General features: G+C 40.3%; 1 protein-coding gene across 1 annotated transcript in view; it reads left to right on the top strand.

Moving 5' to 3' along the window:
- The window catches only part of ltn1 (listerin E3 ubiquitin protein ligase 1), a 139,245-nt gene that overhangs the window by 75,648 nt on the left and 37,641 nt on the right, over nt 1-25,956 (top strand). The window contains exons 16-20 of the mRNA XM_041210886.1: nt 6,171-6,327; nt 8,648-8,746; nt 9,417-9,524; nt 14,334-14,476; nt 25,267-25,417. Coding sequence (XP_041066820.1) covers nt 6,171-6,327; nt 8,648-8,746; nt 9,417-9,524; nt 14,334-14,476; nt 25,267-25,417 — 658 coding nt within the window. The remainder of the gene's footprint in view (nt 1-6,170; nt 6,328-8,647; nt 8,747-9,416; nt 9,525-14,333; nt 14,477-25,266; nt 25,418-25,956) is intronic.

Raw genomic sequence — 25,956 nt, 5'->3', positions numbered from 1 at the left:
GGTTAATCCACATGTTTCTAAATGTTCTCCAAAGTTAACTCAGATTATGGATTTTTTGGGTTTTCCCACAATTAACATTTGAATTATAATTGCTCAGTCTTCCTCCTTTCTTGATTAGAGATGGCTACTCCAGTTCTAAGGCACAGTAAAGAGAATTGAAAAATTGTGGCCAGAGTCTCTACTGTTTCTTCTCTTGACTCTTTCAACAACTTAGGGTGCAATAGGATATTCTCTCCGTAATCTGTCCACTTCACAGATGTACTTTACCCTGCTCTTTACGTAGACAGCATTACCAATCCAGCAGGGACGGCAGTGGTACATGCCAATGCCTTGCAAAAGAGGACAGCCACCCAGTGCCCCTACAGGATGAATGGTCTCATCCGTTCAGACAAGGTAACTCATTCTTCTCATCACTCTCAATTCACACACTCACAAAACCCATCGCACATCCACAGGGATCTCGCACCTCAAGGGACAACACCACTAACTCTCACACATCCTCACATCTGCACCAGGCTCCTATCCTCTGGAACTCACGTCCTCATCCTGTCCATGGCTCCGCTCACCACACAAACATTCCACCCAGTGCCATGCATCCTGTTCATACTCTCTCCATCTGTTTCCATGCAGGAGAAGCCTGCTTACATCAGCAGGGAGAGGCCCCAGACCGGATGTGGAGTGGCCCACATTAGGCCTCCCACTCATTTTGACGAGTGTGCCATCACGCTAACTGGTGAGGAATGGGCTGTGCTTACGGCAACGGTGAGGCTGGTGACGAACACCCATGTGAGGATCCTGCATCATATCATCCGCCTCGCAACGCAACTGGGAGTGCTCTCTCTCCTGCTTTTGACTCTGCCATGCACTAATTGTCTCTACTTTGGTTCACAGGGAGCTCTGCCAAGTGACTGACACCCTCAGCTAGCCAGTCCGTCAGCTCTATCCATATGCTCACCTCCAGCCAAGAGGCTCCTCCATTGAAGAGCTAGAAACAAGCAGCCTGGAAGACCTGTCACAGTGCCTACGCAGAGATACATATCTCAGTGGGACCTAGATTTAGAGTAGGCTCAGGTTCACAGTCTGGTTGTCACTGCATGTGCACGCATCCACAGCAGGAGAAGGCATGTTCAGCAAAGCTCCCCGGCACTCAGAGGACTGCTGGGTAAGAGACAGTTATGAGGTCAGAGTCAGATGACAAACTTCTGGACTAGACCTTTCAGCTCACACTGGAGAGTCAACAGAATCACTTGGAGCTGTGGCTCACAAGTCAACAAGTGCGTCTGCCTGCGGTCTGATGAAGTGGTGCCCACATGTGCATATGGAGGTCTTATGGGGAGGATGGCGGATGACATGGAGACCCTGGTCCAGCAGAATGCAGAGATGTGCGCAGACCTGCATTCCATTGTGGGAGCCATAGGTGAATTCCTGCAATGGCAGTGTGCGAGGGGAAAGGGGCACCTCGACGTCCCTCCAGGTGCTCCTTCCCTTCAACGAGTCAGGCTGGGGCCCTAGGGCACCCGAAGGAAGAAGGGGCGGCAGCTGGACACCCTTGGGTCATCCACTTGGGAATCTGAGGCTGACCACTCCCTCTGAGTCCCCTTTCATTGTGAGCCTCTCAACCTCGTCCTCTGCCACCGCAGAGGGAGCAGCCGACCCACGAGTGACCCTGGAGGGAGAAGTGTGTGTGTGGGAGGGCCTTTCAGAGCCTTGTGCAAGCATTTCCTTATGCACGTGGATCCTTTCTGTCCTGAGCATTTTGAATGCTGCCTGCTGGGGTTCACTTTCAGTTGTCCATCTAAGCTGACCTGCATCTCCGCCTTTCATCTCCCCTCCATGAATTACCAGCCGCAAACCTTTTCCTTCAGGGATGTCCTGGCAAACATGAAATAAAATCCAACCCCCATCCACAGTGACTTCCCCGACCTCCACCTTCCCATCCCCAGGGTCCGTGTCTGCCTTCGAGCCCCCACCAGCCACACTCGCCGTTCCTTCTACCGATACTGTTGAACCCTCACGCTCCCAACCTACAGCATCACTATGGCCTCGGTCATTCTCACCATGCCTTCATACCACATCTCACCAATTCCCTGTACAACTGGAGCATAACCTCCCTACTTTTGTGATCAATTCCCCTCACAATAAATTATAACATTGAATTAGTTTTCCTCATTACCTGCTAAATCTGCATATTGACCTTTTGTGATTCATGCACTAGGACACCCAGATCCCTCCGAATCTCAGCTCTGCAATCTCTCACCATTTAGATAATAAGCTTTTTATTCGTCCTGCCAAAATGAATGATTTCACATTTGCCCACATTATACTCCATTTGCCAGATCTTTGCCCACTCACGTAACTTATCTATGTCCTTACGTCCTCTTCACAATTTACTTTCCTACCTATTTTGTCGTCAGCAAATTTAGCAACCAATCCTTCGGTCCCATCATCCAAGTCAGTTATATAAATTGTAATAAGTTGAGGCCCCAGCACAGATCCCTGTGGCACACCACTCGTCACATCCTGCCAACCAGAAAAAGATCCATTTATGCCAATTCACTGCTTCCAGTTCATTGGCCAATCTTCTATCCATGCCAATGTGTTACCTCCTACATCATGAGCTTTTATTTTCTGCAATAACTTTTGATGTGGCACTTTAGCAAATGCCTTCTGGAAATCTAAGTACAGTACATCTACCAGTTCCCCTTATCCACAGCACATATGACTCCTTCAAAGAACTCCAATAAATTGGTTACACATGATTTCCCTTTTACAAAACCATGTTGACCCTGCCTTGGATTTTTCTAAGTTCCCCGCTCTAACATCTTTAACAATAGAATCTACCCAGCTATGTGTGGAAATTGCCCAGGTATGTCCTGTACACAAAAAGCAGGACAAATCCAACCTGACCAATTGACACCCCATCAGTCTACTCAATTAACAGTAAAGCAATGAAAGGGGTCATCAACAGTGCTATGAAATGGCACTTGCTTAGCAATAACATGCTCACTGACGCCCAGTTTGGGTTCCGCCAGGGCTACTCAGCTCCTGACCTTGGTTCAAACATGGACAAAAGAGCTGAACTCCAGTGGTGAGCTGAGAGTGACTGACCTTGACATCAAGGCAACATTTGACTGGGTGTGGCATCAAGGAGCTCTAGCAGAACTGGAGTCAATGGGAATTAGAGGAAAATTCTCCATGGACATCACTGCAGGAGTTCCTCAGAATAGTGTCCTCGGCCCAACAGCATTCAGCTGCTTCATCAATGACCTTCCTTGCATCATTAGGTGAGAAGTGGGGATACTCACTGATGATTACACAATGTTCACACCATTTGCGACTCCTCAGATACTGAAGCAATCCATGTCCAAGTGCAGCAAGACCTGGACAATATCCAGGACACTGTGGAGGGAAGATCTCCAGAGGAGATGAAGTCAGTGACACATCCTTTTTAACTAATTCATTAACCTATTTCCCATTCAAAACAGCCCCTACAGGTAAATCCCCAAATAAACAATTTTTAAACAAAGCCCAGTATGAAAAGCTAAAATTATGCTATAAACTAAATTAAAATACAATCACATAAATTCAAATGTAAATACTTGTGTCTTAATTGCTCCTTTTGATGCTAACCAGACTCCCTTTGACCTTATGCATTCTCCTAGTTTGTCACAGCTGGAGACTGATTTTTCTACTCAGATCAAATTTATGTTATCTTATTCCTTGCTGAGTTTTCACAAATATGATCACCCTCTGATATATTGATCACGTGATTATTATTCAACCGTGACTTGAATTTCTAGCAGACTATTTCATTATTACAGCTGAACACAGGTTGGCCTCATTCATAGAGTGGCAATTGCAGAAGCAGGGGCTTTAGAATTTTTTTGCACCTCCTTGACCCAGTGATATTGAGACTGATTGCAGCACTCCTAACAGTCTAGATCCACTAATTCAGTGCAGACTGGGATTGTAACCTGCAACCTTCTGAGGTGGAATTTTACGGCCTGTTGTGGCGGGGGTGGGGCTGTAAAATGCAGAGAGCCGTTCAAAATTCTATTGACTTCGGCGGGACCATAAAATCCTATTTGAGAAGCTCCAACACTTGAATTTTGAATCTTTTTCTCTATTGCTTCTAATCCGATGCATCAGGTGGCTAAAGTTACCACCGCAATTTTGGTCCTCACACTGATGGCTAATGCTAATCAAATAACTGTTTTACAGGATCTGGGAGCTTTTTCACAATAGTTGACATAGTGACATAACCACTTCACAGAATATAAAATCTTCTTGTCATGTTGGAAGAAATGAATCATCAACTCTTAGCTACTGATAGATCAGTAAAATTTGCTCATCAGTCATCAACCTCTTAATTACCTTTTACAAAAGCAAATTATTTCGATTAATTGGTTTTTACGAAAACATTTTCCAATGTTTTAAAATTATCAGCAAAGACTCACTAAATTAGTCCCTGGAATGAGGAGGTTGCCCTATGATGACAGGCTGAGTAAATTGGGCTTCTATTCTCTAGAATTTAGGAGAATGAGAGGCAATATTACTGAAACCTACAATATTCTGAAGAAGCTTGATAGGATAGATGTTGAGAGATTATTTCCACTAGTGAGGAATCTACAACACGGGCACAGTCTCTGAGTAAGGGGCCAATCATTTAGGACTGAGATGAGGAGAAATTATTTCACTGAGGGTTGCGAATCTCTGGAATTCTGTATCTCAGAGGGTTATATATGTTCCGTTGTTGAATACATTTAAGGCAGGAATGAACAGGGACTTGAGGGATATGGGGAGTGACAGCAAAGTGGAGTTCAAGCCCAAAATCAGCCATGATCTTATTGAATGGTGGAGCAGGCTCAACAGGCCACAAGGTCTACTCCTGCTCCTATTTCTTGTGTTAAAATGTTTTTTTGTGTAGTAAATTGTACGTTCTGCTTGGTTTCCATCGTGTTTGTTCATTTCTTTGCTTCAACATTGTTATGTTATATTATTCATAAAGAACTAGAAACTATTTGTTATATGAATATATATCCCGGGGTGCCACTGCTGCACTGCAGTCATGTACTGAGTAATAATGGATCAATCTGTCAGTCTGCCAGCTGCATGGAGAACTGAAAGAAATACACTAGCTGAAGCTCCAGAATTTTGAGTCTAAAGTGTGATTATGTCTAACTTATGGGAACCAGAAGACGTAACAATGAAACATGCAAGAAGCAATAATATGAAGTTAGCAGGTTCCATGGTAACCTTCTCAGACATGATCATTTAATACTGCATTACGTCATTCCATTCTGTAACTCTTCTGCTAAAGTACTCTCTGTATCAAGTTTCATTTATTTCATTGTTTTTCTGTCTGTTTCCATAAGGCTTATGTTTTTTCTATGAATAAGAAAATCATGTAAATAGTATTGTATCCATTTTAATCCTCAGAGCACACACTAATTCTATAACAATATTTTTGTAGCTGAGGCTTGAAAAATAAATAAGTGCCAGGTTTGTTAAAGCAGTGTCCTAATGCCTTCTCTTGTGTACCATGTCTCAGGTGTTGAGCATGTTCTGTTGATTTCCAAATGGTCATCACAGTGGATTTTAAGGATTAATAATGCTTTCTGTGGGATTTTACAGGCCACCAAGCAACAACCTTTCCAACACAAATGTGTCCAGCATCTAGCATACACTACCTAAGTGCCCTTATTTTCTGGCTACATTTATTTTCAAAGCACTGATGCAAGACTCTTATGAGACCTTTTTAACCCAGTCACTTCATTCAGTGATTCAGTCATCAGTCTGTCCTATCATTATCCTTGATATCAGTGACTGATGCATCCCAATCAGGTGGAGTGGAGAAGAATATGTTAATTTTCATTCATTATATTAAAAATGACGTGGTATAAAAATATACTTGGAGAGTTAGTAGAGGTACTTTCGGCATAAATCTCATTTTGAAGTTTTTATATAAATTTCATGCTAGAGAGCACAAATCAGACAGCTTGTTTAGCTTACACTTTAGATTGGTGAAGCCAATCTGACTTGATTTGCTGTTTTAAAAATGTGGCAGCATAATGTTGCACCGAAATTGGAAAAGATTCCAGGCATCTGTGTTTTATTTCATTTCCAGAGATATTCTAGAAACTCTTACATGTTGTTATTATTTTTACTAGTTGCTGCAGAAATGTTGTACTCCTTGCAGTGGTGTGAAGAAATGAAAGATTTTTGTCCTACCATTTCTAAGTACCATGAACTGCTCCTTCAATTTGATATTACACGTGAAAGACTGAGGAATGCCTGCAGCACATTGTGTGAAACTCTCTTTAGCAGGTAATCAAACTCATTCTGTGACTGAGCATATATTAATTCAGTGCACTCTTATTGCATTGTATTATGAAATCCAATATTGATGTCACAATTCTTGCAAGTAAACTTGGAAAGTGGGTATTTATTCACTGCTAGCAAAACCATATTGCCAGCCAAAGTCAAATGCATATGCAACTCCTAGAAGGATCCAGTAGACTTTTATAGGAAATGCTGTTAATTTATGTCCAGCTTCACAAGCTGGTTGTTGTCATTTGTTGATTTGGTTATCCTCAAAATTCAACATTGTTGCACAACATTAAAGAATTATTTCAAGACTTTGAAAGTTTAATTTGCAAACATTCTATTCCAATCTTTGCTAATCCTAATTTGAGAACAAAGTGAGATTATAAGGATGAAACCATGAAACTGTTAGGTAGAAAGTAATCACTATGGTAAGGGACAAGCCAGCAGAGATTGAGACTGTTTTTACAGATGACACAATGGCCAGATTTTTCTTAAGACATCTTGGAGGATGGGGTTAGAAAATGGCGTATGGTCTGGTTCCACTGGATTTTGCCTCACGCAGGAGTGGCAAGTATGGAGGACTGTGAGTGACTCTATTGATGCTTCCCGCAGCATAGCCAGGAATTTCCCGTCGATTTGGGGGCAGGGCCCGCTCGCCGACGGGAAAATGACGTGGGAGTCATCCCGGTCCCTTTAAATTTTCATGAAGGTGGGCGGACAGCGAAATCAGCTGTCTGGCCGCCGACCTGTCAATGGCCAATTAAGGCCATTGACAGGCTAATTAAGATTGTTAAAGACCCTGCCTGTTCAACCTTAAGGTTGGCGGGCAGGCCAGGAGCTCCAGTGGGCTCCTGATAATACATGAAACTTCATCCATTGGTGGGATGAGGTTTCATGTCCGTTGTTAAAAAGTTTCATAAAGTTTGTGTGTTTCTTATTAATATGTCCCATCTCATGTGACATTGTCACATGAGGGGGACATGTTAATAATTTTAATATTTTTCTAATTTTGGAGTTTTTTTACCTGTCAGTAACCTCCCTGAGACAGCACGTGGTCTCAGGGAACAGTGCGCTCTTTCGCATGCGTGCACGGAAGAGTGCACTTTGATAGATGGGGAATCCTTCTTTTCCCCCCCACCCCCCGCCCACACAGGAAGCACATAGCGCTTCCTGTCGGGCAGGCCGCCCACTCAAAATGGTGGCGGGCCCCGTTTCGGCAGCGGAGTTCGGCTGCCTGTCCACCGCCAAGGCGGTGGGGCCCGCCTGCCCACCAAGGGCAAAATTCTGCCCCATGTTAGTGGATAAACTGGGAGAGTAATCTGGCTAATCAAGGATTTTCTATCCATAACGCATATTAGTAGAAGCAGGTGCAGAAAGGCCCCAAAAATGCTAGAGGTAGCAGATATTTCAGGGGATCGATTACACTTTTTGACAGCACCTTCCAAACTTGTGACTTCTAGCACTTAGAAGGACAAGGGCAGCAGATACATGGGAATACCACCGCCTACAAATTTCTCTCCAAGCCACACCCGTTCCTGACTTGGAACTATATCACTACATCCTTCACTGTCGCTGGGTCAAAATCCGAACCTCCCTTCCTAACAGCACTGTGGGTGTACCTACAGCACATGGACTGCAGCAGTTCAAGAAAGCAGTTCATCACCACTTTTTCAAGGGCAATTAAGGATGGGCAATAAATGCTGGCCTAGCCAGCGACACCCATATCCCATGAATGAATAAAAAAAATGTGCAGCAATGGCATTATTTAGGGAATTCCAGGATTTTGATCCATTGACAGTAAAGGTACTTTAATTATATTCCCAAATCAGATGGAGTGTGACTTACTCGGGAACTTGGAAGTGATAGTGATCCCTGATGTTACTGCTTTTGCCCTTCTCAGTCACTGAGATTGAGTGGCTGGAAGATCAAAATAACATTGACTTCTGTTGCAAATTTTGTACATCAATCTCTTTAAAAATAATTACAGTATGGTCAATTGTTCATACAAGTTGAATAGTAATTCTGTGATAAACAACTGTTTTCTTTTGCAACACTGTCGATCAGTAAGGGGTATATAATATGAATCTTGGATCCTGATCAGCATGTGTCAATGAAAATGATACTGAGAATTTTCTTTCAGGCACTGCTTAACTGAATCCAGTAATAGTGTCAATTGCACATATCCAATATCTCAATGCCTGATTGATCTCAAAGATCCTACTCAGTCCATGATTATTGTTTACACAGTGCCTTGAGAAAGGACCTTTAGTATAAAATATCTCTCTCCTCTCCCCATTCTCAAATTCTCCTTTTGTAATAGATTCATCAAAACAATGAACTGGGTTATGCTCTTAGTAATCTTCAGTGGTGGTGTTGACTATTATTTGGTCATTAAACAGGACGCAGAATATAGAATCAGGTTAGTTACTATTTTTATACAAATAACATATTGAGAAGAATCATAAAATGGTACAGCACGGTTAGAAGATATTTGGCCCATCGAGTCTGCATGGCTCTTGGGAAGAGCAATTCAGTTAGTCTCACATCCCTGCTCTTTCCATATGTCCTTGAAATTGTTTTCTCTTTCTGGGATCTATCTATTTTCTTTTGAAGGCTACTTTTGAATATTTCTGCTTAAAATAAAAAATAGTTTTAATTGGTTCACATTGATGAGATTTTCAAAAATGAATCTCAGGTAGAAGAAAGAAAATATAACACTTAAGTCCCAGTAGAAGCAACAACGAGCATTGATCTTATAAAGAGAAGTAACTGCACTTTAGATGATCCTCTGTGAAATTTGCGGAATCAGCGTAAAACATAGTAAACCCCATTTACTGAGAAATCACCTCATGCCAGGCACACTTTATTCCTCAAGTATGTTTGATTAATAGAGAAAGTTAAAACTGTACATAATAGGAGGGAAATTTCTTTTTATTCCGAAAGAAAGAGGAACAAGAGGCCATTCGGCCCTTCGAGCCTGTTCCACTATTCAGTTACCTCAATATATCTGCCTTTCCTCCAAATTGCTTGAAAGCCTGACCTAGCAAAAATCTCCAAGTACTTAGATTTTTTTTCATTCTTTTGAATAGATCATTACAGAGTGGATTACTCTGGGCTTTAACTGCATCTCAGTTTATCACCCAAACAAAGATGGATGGCAGTTGCGACCTGAAACAACTGTACATCACAGTGGAGAGGTAAGGATTTGACCATATCAAGAAGTAGTCATTTGGTAGTATATGACTTGAGTATTGCTGAAGAAAGAGACAGCTGTCAAAACTTTTTGTCTTGCACTCATCAGGACAGATTTGTTGGTTTCCATGAGAAACATGCCTTTGACGGAAATGACACCTAACCACCTACTCCTTGCATTTTTCCAAAATGTGGGTGATATGTTTGCTATATTTGAATCTGCAGCTGCATGTAAGAATCTCCTTACCTTAATTAGCTTCATCCTGCGCTCAAATTCACCTTTGAAATGGAGCAGTCAAATGAGCTCCCTTTCCTCGATGTGCTAGCCGTCTGCAAATGGCTTCTCTACTACTGTCTACTGCAAGCCTACCTTCACTGGTCAGTATACGCATTGGGATTCCTACAGTTCCACGCGCTATAAGATTGGCCTTATTGACAAACTCGTAAATAGGTGCCGAGCCATTTGCTCATTGTGCAAGCTTGATGCTGAAATAGGGCATAACAAAGCTATCCTGCGGGATAATGACTACCCTGATCATATCATTGCTTGCCCAAAATTGCTCACAATATTCTAAATATGGTCTGACCAGAGCCTTATAACGCCTCAGCAGCACATCCCTGCTTTTATGTTCTAGTCCTCTCGAAATAAATGCCAACATTGCATTTGCCTTCCTAACTACTGGATCAACCTGCAAGTTAACCTTAAGAGAATCCTGGACTAGGACTCCCAAGTCCCTTTGCACTCCAGATTTCTGAATTCTCTCCCCATTTAGACTGGTGGATCGTAAAAAATAGCATGTTCCTTCAGCTGTTTGCAACAGGGAAAGTACTGACCATATGCAACCAGCCCGTGCTTGCAAAACTCAAACATAGTCTCCAACATTAGATGTGATTCCACAATTGGACAGCACTTGCTAAACAATTCTGATTGGTTGTTGGTGTAATTCTTAGCATAATTTAAGATTACCAGTCGGGCTCACAGTATGGCTTATTTACACATGCTAGAAGCTACATATATTCACTGTTATGACCAGTCCCCAGGCAAGGTTCACCCAAATTGTTATGATCCCGGAAGAGGTACCCCAAATTGTTATACACTCGGGTGAGGAGGGATGAACTGGCTCCCTTTCTTTATTTAACTCCCTCGGTTGATCACTATAAGGTTAATTTAAAAAGGATCCATTCCCTCGTGGATACCTTTTCCCAGTCCAAATGAATTTCTGTTTTAGAACGAGCCAATTTAACCAGGCTGTCTTAAGTCAAAGAAAGAGTGAGTTTATTAGTTACTAAATGCAAGAAAAAAATAATAAAAGCACAATACACATACACAAAGATTGGAAATGAGAAATTGAGTCCAAAAATAAAAGCTAAAAAGATAAACGAATCACCCCTTTGGCTTGCCTGTAAGGAGTAGATGGTGAAATGTTGTAGCCGTTACGTTGTGGTGATACCAGTAGCGCTGATTTTGGCAGCTGAGCAATTGAGTTAGAGATTCTTGGTTCTGCAGGTTAGGTGAAACAAGTTGTCCTGTTTCCTCATCAACTATAGCTTTGCTGACTTGTGACTTGCTTCTGGCAGTCAGAGAAAGAGAGGTTTTTACCTGCAAGTGCAGGGATGCCCAGTTGGTGTTCTTCAGCTTTGACCTTTATAACACGCGAACACCAGACTAGCACACAGAACTAGGGTTGCTGTTGGCTTTTTAAAACTCCTTTCCTTGTGTATTCCTGGAAGGGAAAAGCAAAATGTCTTCCACCCAGACCTGTTTTTTTTCAACTCAGATCATGTTCACGGTCTGGGATATAACTCAACAGGAGGTGGTTTCGGCTGAGATGGTGATCATTTTCCATTATCTCCGCAACCACAGGAGATTGCAGTTCAGTGTGCATGGTATCTTTTCCGTTGAAGTACATCTCTTCTGTTCTCCCTGAGCTAGTTGGTCAAGCAATCCACATAGGAATTTTCCAGCAAGTGGTTACCTCACAGTCTCAGCCAGATTTTTGCTTGCATGACCTTTTTTAAAAAACAAGTCTTACTTCAAAGCTCAATATGTCCATAAGTAATTTGGGGTTAGGATTTGTGATCATTACATCACACACAGGGCCCTATCCTTTGCAAATATTGCAAGGCATTGCGCCTTCTTAAACTGAACAAAAGCTTGGGGGAGAGCCATCCCCTGGTTCATTCCCCATGTCTTGACCAATCAGAGTTGACCTGCCTGGTTTGAATTTAAACAGAAGCTTGGCAGTTAACTGTTCCCTGCATTTTCCATGACAATGCCTTTACCAATCAGAGTCAACTTGCCGACCAATCAGCACTCTCTTCTCATGCAGTATAAATTGTTGTTCCCTTTAGAATTAGTATTCTTACGGATCTGTCCTGATGAGTGCAAGATGAAAATCTTCAACAACACCTCTTTTTTTCAGCAATACTCATGTCATGAAGTTTAAGTTCAATTATTATTTGAAGCCACCTTTATTGTATTGCCTTATTTACCTGGAAGAAATCTTATACATTCAAAGCTGTATATTTCACCAAATAAATTTTCCATGGGGTTACTTGCGGTGTTTTGGAGGATGTACTGTTTTTATAAGGACTTGGGCATTATACTGTATAAAACAGATATCGACTTTTAAAACACCTGTCCCTTTAAGGCTATTAAGTCTAATTGTTTTAACATCCTTCGGTCAATTAGGAGCTAATTGCTCTTATAACATTGTTATGTCTGAGTTAGTTATTTTCTATTTCTAGGGAAGTTTGTTGTAGATTCAAAAGTACTTACTTTTTAAAAATTGCATTTATTTTCCAACAGAGGCACTCTGAAAACTTTTATTTATCATATTTCCTTACCTATAATAAAAGTCTTGCACATACAGCATTTCTTGTAATTATAACACCTGGTTCCAGTAACCTCTTCCCTTTTGAGCCCATTTCCAGTATACTATTATTGTTATACTAATGTATTGCTATTGATTTTAATTACTTCTGTTTGAGTGCTAAACATTTAGGCCATGATTTTCTTCTGTATTCATGTCGGATCAGGGTGGTATCGTAATGAAGAACAAAAAAAATGAGAGCATGGAGGCCTGCTATTGCTTCATTGTCTCAGCTGGAATATCTCTTCTGTCAGAGTTGCTGGTGGCTGCCCTTTCCTCATCCAGTGCAAACAAATGGGCTGGGGTGTTGACGTTAATGTGCATTCATCTTTGCAGGTGGCAGGATATATTGAAAGATTAATTACTACAGCATATGAGAATTTGGATTTCATCAAAAGAGATATTGAGGACCTCGCTGAACCTTTACAAAGCTTTGGCTAGGCAACAGCTAGAGTATTACATCCAGTTCTGGTCACCACACTTCAGGAAAGGTGTGTGGGCCCTTGAGAGGGTGCAGAGTAGATTTAACAGAATGGTTTGAAGAATGAGGGATTTTAGCTACACAGTTAGGTTGGGGAAGCTGGGGTTGTAAGCCTTGGAGCAAAGGATTTGGCAGGAGATTTGATAGAGGATTAAATAAGGTAGGCAAAGAAAAGCTGTTCTTATTTGCTGATGGTACAAGGACTGCAGGACACAGATTTAGGTTTTGGATCTGAGATAGAGGGGTGATGTGAGGAAGAATTTTTTTATGCAGCGTGTAATGAGCCAGAAATTGCTGCTCACAAGGGTAATGGAAGTGGAGATAATGAATGATTCCAAAAAGAAAATTAGATGAGACTTGAAAGTAAACTTGCAAGGCTGGGATTAGGACTAACTGGGTTGCTTTATATGGAGCTAGCATGGATTTGATGGGCCAAATGGTAGCCTCCTGTGCAGTAATGACTCTAAGATGCAGATTCACAGTGAATTTTCCACTTATCCTGCAGGTAATACCACTTCCTGGAGCTATCATGAGGAAGTTGGTGGTTGTAGGCTCTAGGAAGCATTAGTAATAAATCTAGGTTCGAAATGAAGGGATAGTGCTTTGTGGGAGTGGTGTGCATGCTTCCTATCAGTAATCACAGAGGACAAGGTATCAAAGAAGAAATAGTGGGAGCTTGTCAAAAAGGTATGGTGATTATCATAGGGAATCTACAAATGGAAGACTGGAACAACCAGATGGGCAAAGGTAGCATAGATGACAAATTCATAGAATGTTTTAGGGATAATTTCTTAGATCAGCATGTTCTGGAGCCAACCAGGAAGCAGGCTACACTGAGATAGGATTAATTAATGACCTCATAGTGAAGGCAACCCTAGGTAGCAGTGATCATAATATGGTTGAATTTTACATTCAGTTTGAAGGAGAGAAGACTGGGCCTAACACTAGTATTTTAAACTTAAATAAGGGCAATTGTGAGGGCATGAAAGCAGAGCTAGCGAAAGTGAACTGGCAATTTAGGTTAAGGGATAAGTCAATGGAGATACAGTGGCAGACATTTAATGAGATATTTCAGAATACACAGAATGGATATATTCCAAAAAGAAAGAAAAATTCCAAGGGGGGAATCCACCATCTGTGGTTAACAAAAAAAATAGTACCAAACTTAAGAAAAAGCATATAATTGTGCAAAGTTGGGTGGCAGGTCAGAAGAATCCTAATTTAGGAAACTGGATCAGGGTTATAACAATGATGGAGGTGCAGGTGCAGACAGAAATCCTGTCGTGTTGGAACATTAGTGTGGAAGGTGAATCCTGGCCTTAGTCATCAATCTGGGGTTACTTTTATTTACTTGCATGAGAGACCTACATGTTTCTTCTCCAACATAAGTGGTTCTGTGGGTATCTTCTGACAATTGTATGCTACAATCCTTGTTCAATAATTTGAATTTATGTTTCCAGATTTTTCCCTTTGACTGAGGCAAGCCTGCACACAATTCAGAGCATTGCTCCATCTCTTCTCCAGGACGATAAAAATATCCTTGTGACGCAGTATGCTGCAAAACTTTCTATAAGCAAGAGTACAGATATCACCAGTATTGATGGTCAGTGTTTTGCTTGATTTATTTTTATATCAAATTATCCTTTAAAAAAAAGCCTTAGTCTTTCTCCTCTGAGTTTGTAATTTCAAGCTGCACTGCAGACAATTGAGTACATGATCTTGGTTGATACTTCAGTGTAAGCTGAAAAAGTGCTGCAGCGATCTTTCGGATGAGACATTAAATCAAGGCCCCATCTGCCTTTTCAGAGGGACGTAAAAGATCCCACGGTGTTATTCGAAGAAAAATAAGGGATTTCTACTGATGTCCTGGTGACATTTATCCCTCAAATAACATCACTATATTTTGAGATATTGTGTCCTTTTTGGAATTTCTTAGGTTATGAAAAACGTTATATAAATGCAATATCTTTATTTCTTTCATTAAAGGAAAAATCTCACCATTAGGACCCTATGTCAAAATTAAATACAATATTGGTTTGAAGTTTTCATTATTACTAGGGTACTAGCTTGGAAGTGTTTCAGTTCTGATATTGATTTCGGATAAGGATTTGAATTTAAGTAAATTGCTATCTTCAGATGCTGCAGTTTCATTTGTGTAAAGTTGAGTTCATTGCACTCAAAAGCTCAGAAACTCCTCCAAGGTATCCCCCTATTTCATTTAAACTCAGGTCAGGACTTTCCGTGCATGCCACACTGGGTGTGTTCGGTGGCTAGAGTGGACAAAATATGGTGAGAAGGCCAAAAATTGGTTTCATGACATTGTGAAACCAGTTTGCGATTGCCCGCTCTGCCCGCCGATGTTGGGCTGCGTTTCCTGCCATCGGACATTGGGAACTTTATTATAATATATCAGCATATCATTATAAGGCCAGCCTGCTGCACTCATTCCCCCCCACTTGCTGGATTGTCTGTCCACGTCTGCGGGAAAACACACTAATGTGTTTCACAACAGCATATATAAAGCATGCACTTGGCGGGCTGCACATCGCTTGGAACTTCGAGGTTTGTTTGCCTACCTTGCTTCGGGCAGCACTCGCAGTCATCAGCGCCAGGCTTCATAGACAGCACCAGTTAGTGGAAACTAACGGATAGGTGTCTACCTACCAGATCAGCCATATGTGGGTGGCTTTTCAGTGACTGCAGGGAAGGTCTTGCTTGGGGAACGGGCAGAAGTGGCCTCAGGCAGGGGAAGAGGCTGCAGGACAAGAGCTGTACTGGGAAAGGAGGGTATCCCAGGGTGTGTGTAGGGGTACATGTTGATCTGTGCAAGTGGCCTCAAGGTGTTGAGGGCAGAGGAGGCAGTCTCCACAGGAGATGAGGCCAGATGGAGATGTGAGGGCATGTGTGTGAGAATGAGTGGTGACGGCCCTTGAGCTGGCAGTGAGTGAGATGCCAGTGAATGTGTGATGGGCTTGAGTGTGTGATTTTAGAGTGATGAGATGGTTGCCATACCCTGGCTGCATGGATGAGATCATTCATCCTCTTTCTGCATTGGATGGCCAATTTCATCTGTGCAACATTGATACTGATCACCACTGCCATCGCCTACCAAGCCAGAGTGGCAATGTAGCCGGTCCTGCGACTAGAGCAGGGGAAGAGCACAGGGGCTGCCATGGCGTCCAAAAGGCGCACAAAGGCTGCAGTCTTCTTGCCTTTCGAGACCATGTCTTCTTTGCTGCAGTTCTGGGCTGGAAGCACTGAGCATGGCTGTACTTTAAATGTGGTGCCTGGCATGATGAAGCCGTGAGGTGACGGCAAAGCAGGCAAATCAAAACCCACCTGCCATCGAAACGGCGTGTTTCCCAGGAATCCTTTAGTAATGCAGCAGGTTTGGGATGATATGGCATGAAAACCCGCCATCGCGGAAAACGTTGTTTTACCTGCATGCTACCACGCTTAATGCAAATCTGGGATGATTCCACCCTCAGTTATATTAAAAAAAGTAATGATTGAAAAATAAAATCAAGATCAATGCTAATTTTCTGTTAATTTTTTATAAGAGATTCTTATAGTAATACTCCTTTTATTTTAACAATTAATACATATATATTGTTAAAAGGCTTACATAAAAACTTTCTTTCTCTCCAGAAACCTTGCTACTCATTGTTACAGTTTTTTCAGTGTTTATCTTTTTTGTTTCTCCTTTGTTTTAGTTTCACCCTTTCTCTTTGCGTAATTCTTCTGTTGACTTCCTCTTCTGTTACCCTCTATCTCTCTCTGCTTTTTCAATTTTGTTTTCTTTCCTTTTGCAACCTTCTTACCCTTTGATCTACCTGCACAACCCCTGTATCCTCCCAACTCCCTCACTGTTATCACTGTCATCATTCTTAGCCATCCAACCGGTTCCCTCCTTACGTCCGCTCACTCCCGCTTATGAGTGCAATTAGCAAGACATTTGATGGTTCTCACCTTCAACTGATTTCCTTTACACTTTCTATGTATCCCCATCAGTGAAACTTTGCTTATAAAATTCCATCTTTTTTTTAAAAGAGGAATAAAAATGACAATGAGGATAAAAATTGTTCCAGTATGTCATACACACAAATCATGTTTGGAAATTCTTCAAATACTATTGAAAAACAATTGCCTTAAACCTAAAGAAAAGTATTCCACCAGTACAGCTGACTGGTGTTGGCGCATCCTGGGAAGTTACACGCACATGGTCAAACTGCACAGTTCAAATTTGGCTGAGTCAAACAAAAATATCACATCCAAACCCAAAATGAGGCTTTCAAATCATGACTTTAATGATTGCATTAAAAGGCATAAGAGAACTGATTGGATGAATTGAATCTTGTTATTGTGAAATATGTAATTATTTGGAGTATTTTTATTTAAACCCTTATTTGTATTTTGGACATTCTATGTAAAGACAGGAAAAAGACAGCAGATTTTTTTCAAAGATAAGTTACAACACCACATGATAGTTTGATAGGGTTGTTGCAGACTAATAAAATTAACATTGAAATTCCTACTAAATCTACTGGCATTGAAGCTTAACAGGAAAATCCCCATGGGAATCCCAATAGGAAATATTTTCATTGCAGTTTTCAATGGAACATTCAAATTAATATAGAAACAGGTATGTTGGCATATGCATACTTCTGTACAGTACGGATCAAAATATTGGTTAGTGAAAGTATACAATCAGTACAACCAGGTATCAGATTAAGGTGTATTTATGAAAAACTAAAATCAAAAAGACCAATAAATATTTTTTCTCAGGCTTCCCTGATGACTCAGTTAACAAAGACAAAATTGAGCCATACGGACCAATAATTCTGAGGCTCTCATCCTGAGTTCTACTGAGGTGTCTCAGTTTTGCTGGAGAGACTGACGAGACGCTGCATTTGACCTCGGTGCACCGGAGTAGAATATGGGAAATGAGCACTGGTTCCATTCCTGTTTGTTATTTGATGACCCCTTCTGCAAAGGGCAAACCTGAAAATCAGAACCGGAACCTGATTTAACTAGGCCTTTCCCAGCGTTTCTGATATAGCAGACTTTGTTAGCAGAACTACCTGTTATCACAGGATCAGAGTGCATCATTGAGCAACATAGAACAGTTTGTCAACAAATCAATATTGCCAAAGGAATTTCTGCAAGGTGATACACTGCATTAAATTCACTATATGTTGCTGATGGATTAGATATCCCTCAATATCACAGTTTGGAAAAAAAACACAAATACCATTTATACCTATGTAAAAGTTGAATGAAATTTTTAGCCAAAAAGTAAGGAGTCAACTTCTATGTGAGTAATATTTTTAAGGAGTTGAAATGCACCCTCTCCCATTGCCTCTCTGTCACAGAGTTGCCAGGTCAGAGTCTGTTCCTGCCAACCCTGCCTCCAAAAGTAGTGCAAAAGGGGCCAAAAAGTATTTTTAATCATTGAATTTTAAAATTAATAAATAAATAATGCCTTCCAAGGAAACAAGCATCAATTTGTGTTCACTAAATTCATCAAGTTTATTAAATTCATTGAACACAACAGCCATGTATACAAATTTATACAATTTCATTCAGTTTTTTTTACAGCACAGAAGAGAAGCTTACTTAGTAGAAGAGCATGCGCGTAACGTGTACTAAAATCCATAAAATAATCACCCTCCTCCTGGTCTTTAGAACCTAATAACGCGTCCCAATCTGCTTCTTGAATGGCATCATTCTATGGATCATCAGCATATCTTCAGCAATCATGTCATCATCAGCTATCTCATTCAACAAATAATCATTTTCTGTCATCTAGTGCATTGGATATCTCACATTTTTTAAATCGACTTGATGACCATCTCCATTCTGATTTGAACCCAGGCCTCTACAAGCCATTCACACAGGGTTGCTAGTGTCGGAACCCATATGCTTTCTCCCTTTGTGATTTTTATAAATTATTATTCATTTATGAAATATGGGCCTCGCTGGCTAGGCAAGTATTTTTTGCCCAACCCAAATTGCCCTTGAGAAGGTGGTAGTGAGCTACCGCCTTGAGCCGCTGCGGTCCACGTGATCCAGGTACACCCACAGTTCTTTCAGGGAGGAGGTTTCAGGATTTTGACCCAGCGACAGTAAAGGAAGGGCGATGTATTTCCAAGCCAGGGTGGTGTGTTGCTTGGGGGGGAACTTCCAGGTGGTGGTGTTCCCATGTGTCTTCTCTCATCCAATTGCCCAGTCATTCCACTTTTTTCATATACTATCCTTCAAGGGCTTGTTTAGAAAGGCATCCAATGGTTGAACAAAGCTGGCTAGACCACCAGGAATCACTGCATTTCACTGTTTTTGCAATCTAACTTCAGCAATAGTGTCATTAACAAGGTGTGATCTGAACATGCCCCAGATGAGAGAACTTTTTTCTTTATTTAATCCTCCTGGTCAGAAACTCCAAACTTTCCTTAGCCATATGTTCAAGCCACCTTCATCCATCCACCCTTCATCATGAACATGGATGACTACTCCTTTTGGGAATTGCTGTTTTGGAAGGGTTTTCTCTTGAATATCACTATTGGCTTAAGCTTTGTCCCACTGGACATATACAACATCATACCGGTGAACCTACTCTTTTCCTGGCTAATTAAATTCACTGTTTTCTTTCCAACTTTGCTAATTGTTTGACAGGCTGGCATGCCATCATTCTTGGGGGTCTCATCCATGTCACCAGTATAGGCCAACATGTATCCATTCTTTTGTCAATGTTTGATTATAAACTGTAGAAATGCGATAAGCCTGTCATCAAGTTCTGCTGGGAGATGCTGTGAAATCTTGGTCTTCCGTCACAGTACAAAATTATTTCTCTTCATAAACGTGGTACACCATCCAGGGCTGGCTTTGAAATCTGCAATTTCTAATTTTCTTGCTTGTTTCGTGGTGAAAATTTGGATAGATCCTCAAGAAACTGAGTCCATTCTGGTAATTTTCATTGATATATTTTGCAACTTTGTCTTCCAATTATGGCCACGTGCTAGGCTTTCCTCTGTTTACACATTTATTCTTCAACATCTGTTTAAGTTGTGTAGCGAGCTTCCTCCAATCTCTGATTTTTTTTTTCCCAATATCTTAATTTCTCTAGCTGCTATACAATTATTTGTCTGTTCTGCAGCCTCAATGATTTTTAAGTTTTAATTAGGCTGTGTATCTGACGTTCCTTCTTGATAACTTGTTGCCATATTAGAGGGCAGGATTGGCGGAAATGCAGTGTGCACCAGTGAGGTGGTAGCCTTGACATTATGTGTTGACGTGTGCAGATACGAGGAGCTAAACTTCAATGGTGTGGTGTTTTATGATTCTATCAATGAGTAGGTTTGCACCAGGGCAAGTTTGATTTCAGTGGCAAGCAGGTGGTAAGTACAGAGAATTTAGATTTTTTGATTAAAAGTTGGGCGTCGGCTTATACACGAGATATATGAAAACTGAATTTTTTCCCCAAAATGTTGGGCGTTGACTTTTACACAAGACTATTATTCTAATATATATGTAATCTTTGACCTGTCCAGCACAAGGTGTTTTAGAAAAAAAAGTTTGGGAGGCAATTGCATAGAATTTACAGCACAAATAAAAAAGGCCATTTGACCCAACAGGTCTATGCGGTGTTTATGACCCACATGAACTCCTCCCATCTTATTTCATTTCATTATATTACCATATCCTTCTCTTCCTTTCTCCCTCATGCATTTATCTAGTTTCCCCTTGAATTAAACTATGTTATTTGCCTCTACTATTCCATGTGGTAACATGTTTTGCAATCTCACTACACTGGGTAAAGATGATTCTCTTGAATTCCTTATTGGATTTTTTTAGTGATTATCTTCTATTCATGGCTTTGGACTCCCCCTGACAAGTGAAAACATCTTCTCTATGTCCACCCCTTCATAATTTTAAAGATCTCCATCAAGTTGCTTCTCTGACTTCTCTTTGCCAGAGAAAAGATTCCTGATGTTATACCCCCTTTACCACCTTAGTTGTGATATTATCCTTGGAAATTTTCTTTGCACTTAATTCTCCAGTCCTTCTATAACATTTTTGTAATATAGAAACCAGAACTGTGCATAGTGCTCAAAGTGAGGTTTAATTATGCTCAGTAAAAGTTTAACATAACCTCTCTGTTTTTAAATTCTATTCCTCTATAAATGATTTTTTTGTCTCCGTTTTATGGCTTTTTAACCTGCATTGCTACTTTTAGTGATTTATGAATCTGTACCCCGTTGAGCCACTCACCATTTAATCTCTTATTTTCCAAGCTGTAGGTGACGTCCTTATTCCTCTTACTAAAATGCACAGCCTCACATGTTGAAATCGATTTGCCATTTATGTGTTTATTCTGAAAATCTGTTAACATCTTTTTGTATGTTTCCCCAGTCTTCCTCTGTATTAACTGCACTCTGTAATTTGGTGTTGTTCCACAAATGTTGATGTAACTTACAATCCTGAGTGCAAATCGTTTCTACAGTTAGTGAACAAAAGTCATGCTCCCAGCACCTTCTGCCAGTCTGAGTAACTACCTCATTCTGTTTTTTATTTTGTAGTCAGTTTGCTAACCATACTGCTACTTGTTCACTGACTCAATAGGTTCTGACCTTAGGCATGAGTTTATCATACACTTTATTAAAGGCCATGTATACTACTACATCTACTCCATTACCATTGCCTACACTTTCTGTTACTTCTGTTATGATCGAGATAAAAAGAGTGCACTGTCTGTCTCTAGTTACATTGCTCCACAGATAATGTTTTGGAGTCCTTGAAATGGTGTCCCAGTTATGTGGCTGGTGCCTCAGCACTGGTCTGTGAAACAATCAACTTTTGCACTGCTTTTCAGGTGGACTTCACAGGAGTCTTGTTGTCAGTCGATTTCAGAATGTAGTATGACTTTGGCACAACTTCCATTCACTTTGCTTTCGACTGGGCCTGGAACTCAGGAGCAATAGTTTTCTTTACCCAAACAGCTGATCTTTCTTGTCTTCTCCCAAAGCAAAACCAGCTTATCAGTTTTTGAAACAGTTTTCCAGGCATGTTTTTTTCCCAATGCTATAAACCACCATGTGACCCTTTTGTAAACAGCCCTACAGGGTCAAGAGGTTTCCAGCTTCTTTAAAATTGCTTAATTAACTTTTCTTGTAAAATGTTGCATTTTCCAGGAACAGCAACAACTAATCCTTGCATTAACCCTTTAAGGGGCAGTGTCTTTTTAAAACAATGCAAATTCTTGCAGAATGTTCTCAATCCTTGAAGATGGACCATTTTCTGTAATTGAAGTGTTTATGATGCTTTTTCAAAGAATTCAATAACATTGGTCAAGCATGAGTTCCCTGTTGAAATTTGTGCCAACTATTGTATTCTCAGTTTTTAGAGGTTTTATATTAAACCTTTGAGTGAAGATTCCAATATCTTTCCTTACATCAACCTTAAGCTAACTGGCCTATATTCCCTTAATTTGTCCTGTCTCCCTTTTGAAATATTAGCTCACCAACAGTCTTCTGGCATGATTTTCTTTTTTGTTGAATTTTGGAATATATAGTACATAACAGTGCCTCTTCTGTCTTCCCAAGCTTCTTTCAGTATGTGCAGATGCAATCCATCCAAACCAGGGGTTTTATCCTCTACGTTTGTCTAGCTTATCGGTTGTCACCTCCTGTTCTATCTTACATGCCTCAACTTTTATTGATCTCTTCCAATGTTATATCCACCTTGTTTGTCTCCTTGGTAAATGATGAGGCAAAGTAGCTATTTGATTTCTCTGCCATTTCCCTGTAATTACCTGAGTTTATCATGTGCATTGCTGAGTGGTCCTATCCCTATCTTAATTTTCTTTCTCTTTATTTATGCATACATTGCTTTTTTTTAAATTCTTTGACCATTTCATTTTGTAATTCCACTTTGTTCCTAATTGTTTTTGACATCTTTCCTAACTACTTCATATTCCCTTTTGTCATCCTCCCCTTTATTGTCTGTACACTTAGTGTATGCCTTTTTCTTTAGTTTTACTTTTTCCCTTATCTCTTTAGTCACCAATTGTCTTTCATTATTTGCTGGATTGTTCTGTTTTTCAGTGGAATTTTGTTTCTCCTGAATTCTGTTGATCACTTTCTCAAATATTTCCCACATTGTTCTATCTCTTTGTTCGTCAATTTATTTCCAGTCTACCTTCCCTAAATCCATCCTCATTCTCTCAAAATTACCTTTTTTGAAATCTGCTACATTGGTCCTGTGGTAGTGTATCAAGCGACACTGAACATGGAGACGATTAAAAGTCCAAACGAAACAAATACTTTATTCTACCAGTGTGCACGGGAATACAGCTCAGGAGAGATTGTTCAATGAACAAAGTTTGCTTTACCGATTTATGCACTTTACAACCATGCTTGTTACACAGGTATCCAGCATGTCACATGACCACAAATAGAACCAGACAATTACAGGTTTGATGCCTTATTAGAAGACTGGACTAGTCTCCGGTTGACATAAGCGCTTCCTTTGTAAAGCTAATCAAGTTACTGCTGCACCCATGTTAAAGTGACCCTATACCTTGTGAATGCAAACTGGTTCCCATTCGCAGCAATTGTCTCCCAGTAACACTAAACAAGTCTCTACATACATTATCAAGGTCATGTCTCTTTGTGTAGCTAAGCTGCTCAAGTCTCCTCTCTGGGTCTTGAGCAGATTCTGAATTAAGTTTGAATTAAATATGTTTTTAACCCTTTGAGCGCTTCAGCCTTGTGTCACCCTTACACTAAGTTCCCAGCCTGCTGTGTACCTAAATACCCTTCCACATATCTGTCTAGTTGTCTAATTACTTTCTGTACTTATTTACTCCTACAGGCCCTTAACTTATTGTGCCTATCTCCATCATTATCTTATGATGGAGACCATAAGATAATGATGGATGCTCCTAAACACTTATTTGTCTTATCTGTTCTGGCTGATTTCCTATTACTAAATCCATCAGTGATTCCTCTCTTGTTGGGTTAATTATATACTAAATAAGAATGATGTACTGTACACATGGTAAAAACTCCATTTCTTTTTCCTCTTTCAGTCATGTATTTATCTTTCTGATTGGCCTATCCCCATGTCTACTAGTTTATGGCTTGGGTAGTAATTAACAGCTCTGGAGAGTCCTGCTTCTTAATTGAGTTCATAGCTCCCTACACTCCCTGAGCAGGACTTCCTCCCTTTTCTTTCCAATATCATTGGTCCCAATGTGGGCTGTGAAACTGGATCTTGCCCCTCCCATTCTAAGCTCCTCACAAGATGTTTGAAGATATCCCTTTACCCTGGCACTAGGTAAGCAACACATCTTCCTGGACTTGTATTCATAGTTGCAGAAGATGCTACCTGTTCCCCGAATTATTCTGACCATCCTACCTGAAGCCTTCCTCCTTATTCTTACAGGTAGCAACTACACTAAAGCTGCTAGATAGGACCAGTGTCTCTGGTACCTCCTTCTGTGCCTCCCCTAGTTCCCCTATCCTGCTGACTGTCATGCACATCTGTCCCTGCACCTGTGCTTTACCCTGAGGTGTGATATATTCTGTTGTAAACTATCTAGATATTCTGCCTCCTCCCTTATGTGCCATAATGCTTGTAAATCGCATCCCAGTTCAACAGCTCTGAGCTGGAGTGTCTCAAGGCGGAGGCATTTCTTAATAATGTTGTAATCTGGGACAGACTGACTGTCCACGAGTTCCCACATACTGAAGTCCAGGTACGCTGCCTGTGCTACCATTCTAATCTTTATTTTTTTAAATTTATTAGCAGTCATTTATTTCTAGAACTAATAGAATCAGGAGGTCTAGGGTATGTTTAGTAGATGGATTTAATTTGATTTCAATTGATTAGTAATTAATTACTCTGGTTATTTATTTATTTCTTTAGCTATTTAAAGTTTATTGGCTTACGTTTAAAAAGTAGAGCGCATGAATGATAAATTAAACACAGCTTAAATTTCATGGGCTGTGCTGCTGCTTCTCTGTGTTGATTACGTCATCACAGTTTTCAGATTTCTTTCCTTCCCCTCAGTTGGTTTACTTAGCTGCTAGATAGGACCAGTGTCTCTGGTACCTCCTTCTGTGCCTCCCCTAGTCTCTGTCACGCTTTTTACTTAAAGTATTCTAGGCACCTTGCTCACTATGCTCCATAAATCTAATTATGCACCAAGTATTTTGTTTAATAATTGCAAAAGATTTCCATAATATGAGTAACTACCATATTCTTCCTGGTTCTGAACATTCCAGGAATTTCAAATAGAAACTAAATTTGTTTTGTATGTTATTTGGCTATAGATTTGTTATATATAAATCATATATATATGTAAAATATATCCTGCTTGTATTGAATTTACAGGAGGGTTTGGAAGTCTTGTTGTTATAAATAGCTGCCTACAGCATGGAACCAATGTGGATGATCATCTTGTGGATGACCAGTTATTTATACATGTATTAAATACAATTATGGAATGGAGAAATTATGAAGAAGAAATATTTTTGTTTGACTGGTAAGCTCATCCTATAAACTTAATTTTTTCCATTTTGTTTTGGTGTAAAACATATATTCTACCTGAAAATATTAAGTTCCCATAGTAGCCACTTTAAAAAGCTTCCCTAGTAATTTGGATATACTTATTTGGCTTGTAAACATCTGTTATGGGTAGCAAAAGCAATGTGTTTGCATATGGATTTGGTTTTCTGACAGAATATTAACAACATAATTCCTAGCAAATAAACTCTGCAGATACTTAATTGAACTAACTAGAATGTTAGTATATTCAGGCTATATTTAGCATTTAGTGAGGGATATAACATAAAAAAGATGAAGCGTATTTTAACATCAGTGTTAAACTGGGAAAACTGAGTCACCTTGTACTCCACAGATACCTGGCCATGTAGTGGCATTGTATTTTCCTGGTAAAAATCTAATTTGAGGCAAAGTTTAATTTTTAGCAAGTGTAATGCTGTTCCTGATCATTAATTACCAATATTCAACCTCTATAGAACAGATATGGTTAGAAAATTATGGAGCTTAATAGCATAGATA

This window comes from Carcharodon carcharias, chromosome 18 (assembly GCF_017639515.1).
Source record: "Carcharodon carcharias isolate sCarCar2 chromosome 18, sCarCar2.pri, whole genome shotgun sequence".
Lineage (NCBI taxonomy): Eukaryota > Metazoa > Chordata > Chondrichthyes > Lamniformes > Lamnidae > Carcharodon > Carcharodon carcharias.
Note: the sequence above shows the minus strand (reverse complement) of the source record. Positions and strands in the feature narration are given on the sequence as shown.